Below are 14,607 nucleotides of genomic sequence, written 5' to 3'. Positions count from 1 at the left end.
ACATACACACTTTAAAGGCCTTAAGTAGTGTCCTCACTTTTTAAATCACAAATACAAACCATACCAGATTTTCAAGATGACAACCCAGGGACCTGATGTCTATGTCCACGGATGCATGCAAATCAATGTCATTTTCTCTCTCATTTGCAGAAACCAAACATTTGCTAATATCTTTTTTTCACCCCCCCTTGACTCAAACAATGGCTTTATGTAAGACCAGTTAGTATAGGAAATCTTATGAGACTGTACAATTTTTTCAGTACAATTACATTCCCCTCCTCATAATCTATTTCATTCTCTGATCAGATAAGCTGAAGTTTGTCACTAAAGCAAGCTCAAGGTTAAACTCAAGTTCTTCAGAGACTTTGTAATTTATTACTATTTATTTCTCCAAATTAAAGAATTCATTCAAAACATAGATGAATTCATCTCCATTCTTTATTAGGATGCTAAACTGTTTTATTTGCATGTAGTTTGGGGAATATATTGGTGCATAAGCCTTTTTTTTTTGTCTGTAAATTAACAATTAATTAACAAACATCTGCAACAGACAAAACAAAGCAAATATAAGGGTATCAAAAGATTGGTGTACATTTATTTTTTATTTAACATCCCTGATGACCTGGAAGAAATCCCTACATGGCAAGAGAGATTCATTTAGGATTTGAGGTGGGAATCAATACTTACAAAGAGCAGAGGATCTAGAGAGCATTGCTGTTTAAGTGGAAAAGATGCTTTATACACCAAGGTCAAATCCAAGTGAAATCTAAAGGCAGTTTTCACATGAGTTAGAAGGTTGGATGATACAAAATAAAAATTCTGTCAGGAACTGCTCTTAAATGTCTTGATGCATGGTCCTGCTCAAAACAGTTATGAAAGTGCACAGTCAAAATATTAAACCAAAAAACAATTGTGCTCAGTAAAGATACATGGGAACTCAGTGTTACTCAATAAGGGCTTTTCTTTAAAGAGCGGCTGGTGTGATGCAAGGGCACCTGGGCAGTAGCATAATGATGCCCAGCATATCAGCCTGGCAAGGAACTGCCTTTCCAGCATGGGGCCCTTGGGCCGAGCCCTCAGCCATACAGAAAAACCAGAGGGATTTCTATGGGGGAAGGTGGAATAAGACACCATCTGGAGTGTAAAGGGGGAGATTTAGGGACACATTACTCACCTGAGGAAAGACATGCATTAGGGCAGTCCTTTGGTCAGATATCCTGTCCAAAACACTTCTGGTGTTAACATCTGTGGGTCCATCTGAGCACAACAGCTCTCACAAGTAACACCGTGCACGTTTACCTACCTGAGGTACCCATGGAGCTCCTCATTGGTGCTGAACACCTGTACTTCTCCAAGCCTCACGGTTTGCTCCACAGCCCCAGGGAATGGGATGGCTTTGCTGCAGGTGCTGGTAGCCCCATACAGCACCACCTCTGCCTCTGGCTGCCCAGCCTGCTTCTACCTTCCCTCCTCAGAGCATGCTCATCCTGCCACAGGGAGAGATGGGAAGAGCCTGGGGCTATGCGCCAGCACTGTGTAAGCTGTAAGTGGCTTTCCTGCTCTTCGGAGAAGGAAATTGAGGCAGAAACAAGCAGTGGGAGTTATGTAGGAAATGGTCTCTCTCCCTGTGTGTCAGCAGGGACCCGCTGTTACTTCTGCAGAAGGACTGAAGCCATACATTTGCACAAGATGAGGGAAAAGACAACAACAGTTCTGACCATGAACAGTTTTTGGGAACAGAGGAAAAGGACATTTCACCTTCTTGTTTCCTGCCAAACTGCTTCCTTTTCTTCTACAGTTTGCTATATGAAGATGATGGGGCAAAATGTTCCAAATCACTCCAGGAAACAAACAATAGGTGTCTATTCTATTATTTATTTATTTATTTATTTATTTATTTATTTATTCTCCATTTGGAAGGAGATTTCTCCTCCTCCTCCTGGGACATCTTGGCCATATTGAATGCAGCTGTGGACTGCAGGAATGACCACATGTGTTGGTCACACAGCACTTAAGGGAGGAGAGAGGAGGAAGAGAGAAGATTACATTTTATAACCAAGACTGTGGGATGCTGGACACAACTGCCTCTAGAGCTAACCACCAGTACACATCCACCATTTAACACTGCAGCATCCATCCTGCCCCTGGGGTTTGCTAGGTGTTGACAAGGCACGAAGAACAGCAAAATGGTGACTTCAGGAAGCTTGGGTCAAAAAGCAGCCCATGGGACTAGTAGGTGATAGGCATATGCACTTTCCGTGCAACAAATTGCTGGGACTTGGACAGATGATCGGATGCTGGCAGACCAAGAGCAGCCACAGCAGCAGCAATGAAGTTGCTTCTTGGTACAGATATTATAATGTCCCACAGCCACCACCCTAAGACTTTGCCTCACCACTAAAAATGAATACTATCTTGAACACTGGGACCAGGGTATGCATCATGAAGTTGACTCCAGAGTAAAATTAAAATGTTAATTTTAATGTACATTTCATTTCTCTGAAAGGAGGCTCATGTGTGTTTTTTACAGTACATCAGTCAAAAAGGCGTAGTGGACTATGTCTTTAGATGGAGGGCTCACCCAAACTTACTGTACTGAAAAGTTGAGCTGCTGTGTTATCTGTAGCGTTATGCATTTGTATTCAAAACCATCCTTCAGTAAAACAAACAGTCAGGTCTAAAAACAGCTACAGTCTAATGGTAATCCACAAAACAACTCTTACAATTGAGAACACTGCAAACGTTTTAGAAAATTAGCCAATGCTTCTTTATTAATAAGCAACAGAAAGTAAAAAATACTTTCAAAAAATAGTTTCAAAAACAATTTCTAAAGCAGACACACCAAAAATATCATGCTATTCTGAATGCTTTTTTCTTAAACCATTAAAAGAACATTAGGTAGGATAATGCAACAGCTGGCTGCATTACCGCTTCCACAATATAATCTGTAATGGTAAAAGCAGCTTTTTCAGGCATTTTAGTGCAATTTATGCTGTTTACAGGTCTTTTTTTGTGCATTTTCCTATAACTTTATGTCAATTGATGTCACTCTAGTTTACAAAACCTCCAGTAAGTCAAGACAACTCCACTTAGCAGTTACTTTGTTTCCTTTTAGAGGTAATATCAAAGTAGTTGTTCTGAATCCCAAAATGATAAATATCTAATAGAAGCCTGAAGCTATTCTGGTGCTATACAATCGGTGATGTATAATTGAACATTAAGTAATCCAAGTAATAGAAGTCATAGGTCAGCTGTCTTTCCTCCTTAGACAACTCCTTTAAGTACTGCCTCACTACCTCTGCACTTGTTCTTTCATCAGAGGAATGTCTATCTTTGAATTTTGGAAATTTTAGCTCAGCTGGAGCACCTACCAGCTGCAAAAAGTAATTGGCATCTTCTTCCAGGGTTTCAAACTTTCCTATGAAATCATAGTTGATGAGGCAGGGATAGCAGAGCTTACTGACCTGCTCCCAGTGAATGTCCATTCCTACTGGACGATGGGAATCTAACAGGTACTGGATAAACTCCTTGAACTTAACTCCTGATCCAGTTTTCAATGCCTCTTCATCTGCATTATGTCTATACTTCTTAATTATTGCCTTCCCAAATACGGGATGGTAATAGCTGTTTGGATGTTCAAACTTATCCCTGAAGGCAGATACAAGTCTTTCCAAAGGATCACGTACAAATATAGTCTTGGTGTACGTGTTCAAACGTGTGTATATCCCTTTTAAGTCATAACTGTCCAGTTTCCTTAAATGCTTTCCGTAGTGCACATCATCATGGGAAATGTTGCGCGTGGAAGTGGCGAGTCCATTGAGCACCATGAGGACCCTTTTCCAATTGGAGCAGCCTGCTTTAGGCACTTCGCAGTACAGGACCTTGTGCCTGTCTTCCACATAAATTCGTGACACCATGTGCACGAGGTGTGTCCGCAGCTTCTTCCTGCTGTTGTATTTCTGGCAGAATTCATACAGGAAGGACCTGCGCTTTTCCTGGGTGCTACCCACATCCTTCCACTCATCGCCCTTGACCAAAGTCTTGTTCAGAGGGCGCAGTGTGAGGGGTAAATACAGTTCTCTGAACTGGCTGAGAGGTGGCTCGCTGATCTTCTGCTGATCGGACAGTCTGCTCACCAAGGAGACAGCTACTGCACCAAAAGGGTCGGCCTTCCCCTGCCAGTGCCTGCTGCCCGAGATGGCCATCTCCTGCCTACTGCGGCCAGGAGGAACGTGCCCGCTTTGCACCACTTTCCTCTGTGTCCCCGGAGGTGGGAGTGTGAAATCCTGCAAACATTGAAAGAAACAGAGTTTACAATGCAGCAACAGTACAGCCAAGCCCATTCACATCGCAATCAGTACCACAAATCCTTTCAAACCAGTTGATCAATACAGCTAGTTTAGCAACTAGCTGGGCTAATTACTGAAATACATGCTTCTGAGGCTTTCCTGACAGTGCACAGTACGTCTTCCTACAAAAATAAATAGCTTATACCAAAACTTTTACGAAAGCAGAAGACATTCACGCAGGGAGACTGATAGTCCAGGTAGGGGTGGCCAGGTGCTTTTCTCTGCCTATTACATTTTCCCTTCATGACAGCACTGGTCGAATTTAACATTGCCAACAGCTTTCCAAAGTGCATGGCACACCTGAGCTCGCTGCTGGCACATATCCTGGGTGCTGGAGCAGTCTTCTTGTGCCCCAGTGGCTCCAGGACCACTTGCTCCCCAGGACCAAACTAGGGCTCCTAAATAGTTGGAGGAGGATAGGTTTGAGTGCGGTGTAGGGACAGACAAAATCCCTCTTCCAAAAACATCCTCTTCCTTTCCCTGTATGGATAGATCATGGAAGTGGCATGCACTGGGTTGCATGAACATAAGATAATTTGCCATACAAATTTGTCTACACCTGAGCTAGCTGCTTTCACAGCCAATAAGGCAAAATAGGTGCTTTTAGTGCTTATTGCATCTGACTTATTTAAACATCAACAATTATGACATCAACTAACTAGACACACTGCAAAGAATGTGAAAAGATGAGACTTTCCTCTCAAACATCTCTTCCAATATCCAGTTTCTGTGCAGGCCATGAGCTGTAGAAATGGCAAAGCTCAGACCTGTGTTTTGTGGGCAAATTCTCCAAATTATCATGCAAGCTGACTGAACATCTTCTTGCAGTTTAATTATTTCTGCTCTCGCGTTCTTGAGTGGATTCTGCTGTGTCTACTAAGGCTTGTATAGCTTTTGTTCTTTCAGCAGGCAAGTCTGCAGCCTTGGGACATTTATATACCTACTATTTTTACTACAGTTCTGCAGAGAGGGGATACTGCTCAATAGTTTTTTAAACATTTTTTAAACATCTTGTGGTAGCCAAACACATGGCTGTACACATGTGTATGGACACCCATATATGAACTGTGTACATCTTACATCTAACTTTTTTGGAAACCTGTACAAAAAGATTCTTTTGCGATAAACTGATTAAACATTTACTGGAAAGTTGATCTGTGGACTGGCAGACCCTAAGTGTGTATTTGGGATGATGGGAAAGTTCATAGGCTGACTCAAATAAATAAGGCTGTTAACAATTTAGAGGAATAATGCAAAAAATGGTAACGCAGAGAACACAACTTCAATTCCAGTTTGAAATAAAGCCTACAGAAAAACAAGCAGTTCCAAGAAAAGTTAGCCTATCTTGCTGTGTAGTAATTTCCAGTGACAAAAACAAACCCAGGTGATCAGGCCATTCAGTACTGCCAAAAACCACTGACTATCAGGTCTTTGCTTTTATTGAACTGAGTAAAATCATTTTAGCACTGGTGAAAGCAAATAAAAAAGGACTTTTAAGTCCTTTTTATAAGTCCATGCAGGACTTATATATCTAAGAGAGAGTGTATGTTGCTGTTTTGAGAACTACAAAAGGATAATTGAATTTTTCAATTTGGCCTGGTCTGTTTTTCTAATATCATCTATTTTTTAGTTTTGTTTTCTAATATTTAATTATTTTAAACAGAAGAAACACATGTGCCTAGAGATTTATCCCTTCTGCTTTAGGATGGAAAGACTTCAGAAGAATGGTAAGTGTATAATAACAGAAGGTAGTGCTAGTAGTAAAACAGGAGATGCCTATGAGTCTAATGGGAATTTTAGCAGCACAGTAATGGCAACTTACAAATGCTACTGCAGAACCACAGACTTACAAATTAATTGAACGTTTGAACCTTAAAATGAAGCCCTTTAAAATCTGAAAACGAAAAATACGGGATACAGAGAAATCGAGCACACAATACAAGTTTCTTAACAGAGGTAGGAACCAAGTAACCAACATCTTAAATTCACCCATGTGGATCTAGGGAATTTTACAATATAGAACACAGTTCCTAGAGATATGTGGCTGGAATGGTGTACCCAATCCAGATAAAATTCAGGAGAGGGCAGTAGTACCTCATAACTTCATCTGGTATGTAATTTAAATTTAATAATGTATTTCAGGAGATATTTCAGGGAAAAGATGCTTAACTATCTGAATTTGTAATTAAAGCTTCAAAAATGAGCCAGGCACTTCAGAGCCATACACTTCCTGAATTCAGTCTGCCATCCTGAACCAGTGGAAGATGCCTTGGTTCCACCAGGAGAGCATGAAAGAGGAAAGACTGAAATGTGTGTGGTCTTGATTTTATTCCATTTCAAACAGTTCACCTGGGATACAGGACCAACCTCAGAGGATAACTGGAGGAGATACCAGAAGAGGACTGCATTTCAGTCTCAGAAACCATGACTGCAGCTGTAGGAACCACTACTGAAGGATTTTTCATGGGATTAAAAGACTTCAGAAAAGGATGGGCAGAACTATTCAGAGAAATCTCAGGTAACACCCTAAAGGAACAACATATGCACAGTGGGAGTTACTTGAAAGGGGTTCCCTCCAAGCAAGACGAGGCAAAAGAAGAAAGAATCTATCAGGGAGAAAAAAAAAAAAAAAAAAAAAAAAAAAAAAAAAAGCCCCAAACAGAAAGAGGGGAAAAAAAAAGACCTAGGGGAAAAACAATGACACGGGAAGTTCTGAGGACAAAAAAAATTATCTAAATATGTAAAATACTATTAGTTGCTTCCCCTCTCCACTTCCCCTTCTCATTGAGATACATATCCCGTAGTGAATACAACAGTAATGGCTAATAAATGTTATTATAAGCTCCACAAGGGATAGTGTGCTTGCAGTAAATGCTGGCTGTAACTTGCTCCTTCTAAGAATGGGAACAGATAGAGATAATTTTCAAAGGCATAAATGGCTGTCATATTGCCACAGTAGTATTCCAACTAAAATAAATGGATAAATAAAAATTACCAAACCTGCCTATACACCTGCCTATGTAATGACACAAGTAGCTAATGAAGGTAAGAATAATGAAGGGATGAATCAGGCTTTGTATTTGATGAGAGACATTTAACTAGAAAGTTTTCTTGAGAAACTAACTGTTTAACTAATTGTCGAATAAGTAGTGACATATTTCTCAAACAAAATTGCCTAGCAGTCTGGCATATTTAATTGCTACTGCTCTTACGTGGGTGAGAGAGCTGAAAGCCACATGCTGTGAAAGGACTTTAATATTTTATGATTCTAGCCTTACTCAAAACTAGGTGTCTTTGGCTTCCTCTTGGTGCCAATGATTTTTTCAGTGCCTGTTTTATGACATGTTAAAGATCTGAACATCTCCACGACATGGTGACTGTTTTATTTTTATATTTATTTATTTATTTATTTATTTTGAATCAGGAATGGGAAGACTAGAGACTTGCAAAACCAATAACAATTAAAAACCAAATAAAAAACAACAACAGCAAAAACAAAACAAAACAAAAAAAAAAACACAACAGCAACAAAAACACAACATGTGGCCATTATACCTCCATTCCTAACAGTTCAGTCCACGAGCTGCTGCTGAGCACCATCATTTTGGAACATGCCTGAACATACACCAACAACAGGCAGCAAGCAGATAATCCTGTAGCAGTTACTGGATCTAGACCTTTCCATGCAAATGGTCTTACCAAACTCTTTCAGACAAGTGTCCAAACACAGGGATGGCCATCTATGTCTTTCTAAGGAGCAGCTATTTTGTGAACCACCTGCCTGGCATAGGAGAAAAACTCGATGGTCACCTTGGACAGAAGCAAGTCTGTCCTTGAGACATGCTGACAACCTGTGTAGCAGGCTGTGCACATTTCATCCAAGAATTAGAAGCCAGTGAAGTGTTGCACCCTTGCCAGTAATTATGCAGAGTGCCTTGTTCTTCATTTGCATGCACACATTTGAAAGAAAGTTAAGAAATGGCCAAGAGTCTAATTTAGAAGAGTATGCATATAACCTCTGTCTCCCTTTAGCTAGACAAGATCAGAAGAGAGATTTAAAAATTAGTTTAAATATAAAGAAAAAAGGAATTTAACACAGTGTTAGTTTAGCATTTGAATACTGGCAGACAATCCAGCTGAAACAAAAGGCATTTCTGAGGTCATTAATGAGTTCATGGATTTTTTCTGCCACTTTTATTGCTGGAGATTCCCTGCTCCTCCCCCATCCACACAAGAATTCCTTCTTCCTGTAAAAATCACTAGCCAATACCAATGCCTTCTTTTACGCATGTTGAAGCTGTCCTTTCCTTTAATACCTTCACAAATCATGGGGTTAGAAGAGAATGACTACTGTTAAGAATGGTTAAGACTCACCCAATTACGCTTTGTGGTAGTTTTACAATGCACTGGTGGGATCTCATCTAGACAGTTTGCAATTACAGCATCCTGCCATCGAAAAAAAAAAAAAAAAAGAAAAAACAACAAAAAAAAACATGTATTGTAAAGGATGATATTCCAGAGCAGATTTACCAAGATCTAATGGCCTACAGTGCAGACAGTGCTGTTTCCTAAACGTTTTACTGCTGGATCTTCATTTTTACTAACAGGAATTATAAAATTAAGTGAGACCAACAAAAAACTTAGGACAGAGAATAAAGGAGGAATGAAATAGTCTATTCTATTGTGCTTTTCTGTGCTACTAAATACCTATGTTGTGGGCATTCTTAATGTATAGGTTCTCAACATCTAGTAAATATCTCTTCTGTCCTAACACATGCTTGCTAAAATAGTCCTTTAAGATGCTTCTCAGGAGCAATGGCACAAATCACCTGGGAGCACACTGTACTTTGCTTTCCACTGTGGTTTACACTTGGCTGCTGCAGATTTGAGTGCCCTCAGGACTCTCTTGGCAGTATTATACTGCACAGCTAATATGGGTGCTCTGCAAACACATAAATATTCCAAGATGATAAAATCTCCATTCCTTAAGACAAAAGCAGGTTACAAGTTGCTTTTTTTTTTTTGTTTTGTTTTGTTTTGTTTTGTTTTTCTGATGAAATTTATGAAAAGCAATTGTTTAGGAGGACAGAGCATTTGTGTTTTCTGATCCACCCCAGGCAGGGGTTCTACAGTACATACTCACAGAAATTTACCCATGAGAAACAAAGCCTGCCTCCTCCCCCCTAAAGATGAGGTGAGAGGAGTATTAAGTACATGCTTGGAGTACATACCATATCTCTGCTTACATCACAGTCCTTTGTTACTAGATATGCTCGGGCACTGTCAAAGTTCAGCATGGACTAAGAGCATTAAATATTTTATTTCACTGTACATTTCTTTATGGTGCCTCTTATGTGGGGATTATACATGTATTATAATGACCATCTAATTTCAGACCCTTAGTTGTTTCTCTACGATCCCTCCATAGAAAATAAACCCAGAAAGAGAGACACGGCTCATTTTTTGATTCATTTTCTGACTCACACAGGGAGATCAGTCTCTTAATTTAGGTCTTTAGATGCAGGCAGCTTCAATACTAAAGGACTTTAAAAGAAACATCCTCTTACTCGCATTGTAGGTGGGTGTGAGTCTTTGAAAAGGTAATATATATATATATTTTTATTGCTTAAAATACCAAGTTTTCCACATAATTGGGTACAGTTAAGAGGATTTCTTCAGTAGAGGTCCATGATTGTGGTAGATGATTCAGAATTGTTATGTAGTTGAAATATGATGAAAATTTTGCATGACTCCATCTCCAGCATGCCAGTGAAGCCTGCAGCTGTTAATAACTCACTTTAAGTGTAAAAACTTGTAGAACTATACTTATACATGAATGTGCAAGTTTTCTTAAGCCTGCTAAAAGAATGGAATATCCTTAACTTATGTTAAAAGAGCATTTACAAAGCATAATTCATAATGGCCAGACTCCTCTACTGCAGTGCTACCCCACCTAACCAGTAAATATGCCCACAACTTTCTCATAGCATAGAAACTACATAGTTTAACATTGCTGAGTGAAGAAAAACCCTACAGGAGCTCCCACTGGAGAAACTACCCAGGCTGGCCACAAGTGACGTGAGATGCTGATGACATGCTTTGCCTTCTGTGCACTACAGATAAACCTCTTGATTCATCACTTGTGCTTAGAACAGCTACTCCAGAGACAGGCACCAGTAACTCCTCTCCCAGCAAAGTAATGAATTTATGGCTTATCTAATTTATTCCAGGCAAATCATCACTGCTGCATTCCTCATGAGCCACAGGTGATATATGTATTCGTTGTGAACACTGCAAGTTCAGTGGAAGTCCTTCTGTCAGACATGTATAATGTCACTTTGTGGTTTATACACAATTCCATTAGGAAAGAGGAAGAATGAAACGATTGTGCTTTGGACTTTCATAGTTCTTTCTGTCCCTGCAGTTCTCAAAAGGTCACAAAATAGCAGCAATCTTAATGCTTCATCTGGATTAAGTTCTAGGATTATTTCTTACATGGAGTCATCAGTCACAAGCCTGACAGGCAAAAATTTAATAGACAGAACATTTTCCTATGTTATGTGTATCCCTAAAACATACGTACTTGTACCAATCACCTTTAAGATTACTAAATGAGTTTTGGGGAAAGGAGAAAACAGAAATGAGTACGTGAGGTGATCAGAGCTTCCTGAAGAGACTAACGAAGAAGCAAACTTTGTATTTTGTAGTTGAAATGCAATTAGGTTTAAGGGAGGTACTTGTGAACACAAAGTCAGATACAAACAAGAACAACTTATCACAGTAAGAAAGAAATACTGAAAATAAGTTTGTTAACAGATACCAGCCATTTTGGGTGCTGCTTTTCAAAACAGTTTTGTGAATTGGTGACTATTGCCCCTTGAATCTATTAGCAGAAAGTTAGGCATCTCACTGCAGGCTGACTCAGAGTTGTGGCAAGGGCACAGACAAAATGAGTGAGGAAGAAAAGGGAAGAGGGAAAGACTTTTTTTTCCTCTTCTCTCTCTCTCTTTTTTTTTTTTTTTTTTTTTTTTTTTTTTTTTTTTTTTTGATGTGGCATGGCCCAGTGTCAAGGAATGAGGTGATGTGGAAAAATCTTAAAGAACAGCACCAGTACAGAGCTGGTTTTGGAGAACAACTCATACCCATGGGTCATTGGGAAAGTGAAGAGGCCCAACAGGGTAAGATGAACAGCAACATTATCAAGACCATAGTAGTAGCCCTGTCCCCATTTAGTAAGGGAACAGGAGGAACACATTTGTCTGTGCTCAGAACCCTCACAGATACAATACTGAAGGCTTTGCATTGGGCTCCCCTCCTCTCTGTGTCTCATGTCTCCAAGTACAGAAAGTACTAAGTCACCCATGGTAATGAGGCAAGACAGTCTGCACCAGCCACTCCAGCAAGCTGATTCATATGGTCAGCAGCTTGGATGAAGGAAATTAATCTCTAATTTTACTTGCCAATTCTTGTTCAAATCTGGAATTAATTCCCTCCTGTTTCCACCCTCACAGTCAAAACATGTGGGTTCTCTAAAACATGCTCAAAATGGGATGGATAATAAAGATCAAGGCACAGTTAATAAAAACAAAAAAGTCCCAATTAAAATGCCATGGTTATCAGAAACTAACAAAGCCATGTAAGTTTGTGTGACAGATTAAAGATTCACCAAGACAGCTGCAATCAAGTGTTGAAGACAAAAATAAGCACCCACCCTTGTTACTAATAAAGAAACCACTGTCAAGGTTGATCAATAGTGGTGATAAATTGGCTTCTGTATCGTGCTATGTCAATGCTACTACTCTGACTTTCTGGCAACAATTTCATGGGGCTGGTTCTTCCCAGTGTAACTTTACAGACTTGTAAGCAAGCACAGAGACATTACAGCCCGGACAGCTTGTGGTTGGAAAGAGACTGCATCCAGTTTGCACAGCGTGTTTGTCTCTAGATGTTTCACTAAAATGGTCTGCTAGTTAAAGGCAAATTTCAGATCACAGACCATTTAAGCTTGGTCATCTTTAGCCCTGCCTCATTCCTGTACAGTCACACTCATTTCGGGAATAGGTAGCCCAGTGTGTTCCATCAGTACTTATTTCTGAGCTCAGTCCTCCTCCTGTGCAGACTCGTAATAGAGCCTATGTCAGCCACTTCAATCAGTAATCAGAAATCTTCACTCAGCACTCACTGATATCTGTACAGAGCAATGTCATAGTAAAGCAGCTTAAACAACCTGAAATTCACAACAGACTCAAACTAAGATTATACTTGTTTTATGAAGGAGAACATTAGACAAAAGACTCTTGTGTTCCACTGACTGGTAGGTTTACTATTTGCATGTAGGAAGTTTAAACCTGAAAATGACAGGTAATCTCAAAATATTACATATTGTTTCTTATTTGAGTTCATTAAACAATGTCAGTGTGCCTACTTTCTCATAACTTAAAGCACAGAAGTTTCAAATCAAATAATCTAAACAGTTTATTTTGTTGACATGCAATTCTCAAAATCGTTATTTCCAAGTACATGGAAATTCATATACACAGTCATTTTATGAAGAGGAAAATAAATAATTATTTTAAGCCAGACAGGCATTCTTAAGTACACTTCATATTTGAAGCAACATCTATTTTCTTCCCTAATTTTCCTCCCTAAAGAAGAGGGCTGACACCAGAGGCTAGACACCAACATCTTCTTATCCAGAGGAATTAGGGACCATATCTTGGTTCTTGTTGACCAGTATCCACCCTGCACCAGGGAAACCTGGTTTCCCTTGGCACCATCTCCATGAGGAGATTCACTATCTATTCCCCCCAGCGAGTGATCTAACTCCTGGGCATTACCTCTGGAGATCAGTCAAATATGCAAGCTTGGACTGAAACCCTGTCTCCAGGGAGTGCTGTAATGATGATGTGGGTGAGCCTCTCTCCCTAGTTTAATTCTGCAGGATACAACACAGATCTTAGAGGCAGCAGAAGTTGTAGTCTTGAATCTCCTGTGGCAGAAGAAGAAAATAAACCATGGACTTCTTTATCTCAGGGAATCACTGACTCAGTTTTCCCAGATATCCCAATGCCATTTTAAGATCTCTCAGCATACCTGTGCCTTATGCAGCCCAACCTGGCAGGCATGAGACTTCCCAGAAAAATGGCCATTTGTGGGTTCCCACCACACCAAGATAAGAAGTGACAAGGTTTGTTTAGCCTTGCCAATACTGTGACACATCTGCACCCACAGAGGAACAAGACTACAGGGCTCAGCTGCCTCCACTGGGAGATGACAAATGAGCAGAGGCTATCACGGACCTGGACTTGGGTTGAATTTCAGTACTTCAGTTTCCTTCCTAACCTGCCCTCACGAACTACAGTGAAGATAATAGCTATTAAATGGTTGCTTAGATGTTTGTTCTGAGTAGCCAAATGTGGAGTCTGGATGCCCATTATGATACCTGGGATAAAAATGTGGCAAAGAGAATAGCTTATATTGTGAAACAATGTGATTGTAAACCCAAAGGAATTTGAGTAGGGTACCAAATCCTTTCAACCAATTACTTAAAGGAATTACTTCATCTACAGAAATTAAGATACAAGCAAGCTGTTCAACAAGCCATTCTTCCAGGCAGCAAGACAAGTGATGGCCTAGTTCTGTAGGGGTTTCAGTGGTATTTCCCTATCCTCTCCCAGGACAGCACTTCCAGTTCCTGCCTGTATCCAACCAATGGCAGTGGTCAACGTGAATGTGGTGGCTCACCACCTGCATTCCTTGCTGGCCAACCCTTTGCCCTCTCCTGAAATGGACACAGAACTGGGATGTGACCTTCTGCATTTCCCCCAGCAAGGTCAAAATTTCCCTTCTGACTAGCTAGCCCACCTTCACACCGCTGATTTCCTTTTGTGACCATGTTGAAGTTGTCTAAAATTGGCCTTGGTCTCAAACATTATCACAGGAGGACTGACAAGGAGATGACCTGGCAGTATGACTAGACAGGTCTTGCCTGGGAATCAACAGCATTTACATCCACAGACACATAAAAATTAAGACAAATAAATAAATGTACTCCCCGCCCACCTCTAAAAATAAAAATAATAAAAAAAAATCCCTTTGGAAAAGAGAGGCCTGTAATGTAATGTTGAGCCTCTGCATCCACGGCAATATTTCTCACATTAGTGGCTGTGGTAAGATCCATAGGGATTTTTTGCTGGTAAACTGAATCCATTTCCATCTTGTCTGCAGATAAACACACTTATCTTCCAGAATAAACAAG

The 14,607-nt window shown here is 40.1% G+C and overlaps 1 protein-coding gene across 1 annotated transcript in view; it reads right to left on the bottom strand.

The window, feature by feature from the left end:
- Positions 1-2,965: 2,965 nt before the first annotated feature.
- CHST9 (carbohydrate sulfotransferase 9) overlaps positions 2,966-14,607 on the bottom strand; it is a 95,140-nt gene continuing 83,498 nt past the window's right edge. The window contains exon 4 of the mRNA XM_032182318.1: positions 2,966-4,286. Within this exon, the coding sequence (XP_032038209.1) occupies positions 3,189-4,286 (1,098 nt within the window). The 3' untranslated portion in view covers positions 2,966-3,188. The remainder of the gene's footprint in view (positions 4,287-14,607) is intronic.

Source organism: Aythya fuligula, chromosome 2 (genome assembly GCF_009819795.1).
Source record: "Aythya fuligula isolate bAytFul2 chromosome 2, bAytFul2.pri, whole genome shotgun sequence".
NCBI classification, from domain to species: Eukaryota; Metazoa; Chordata; class Aves; order Anseriformes; family Anatidae; genus Aythya; species Aythya fuligula.
Note: the sequence above shows the minus strand (reverse complement) of the source record. Positions and strands in the feature narration are given on the sequence as shown.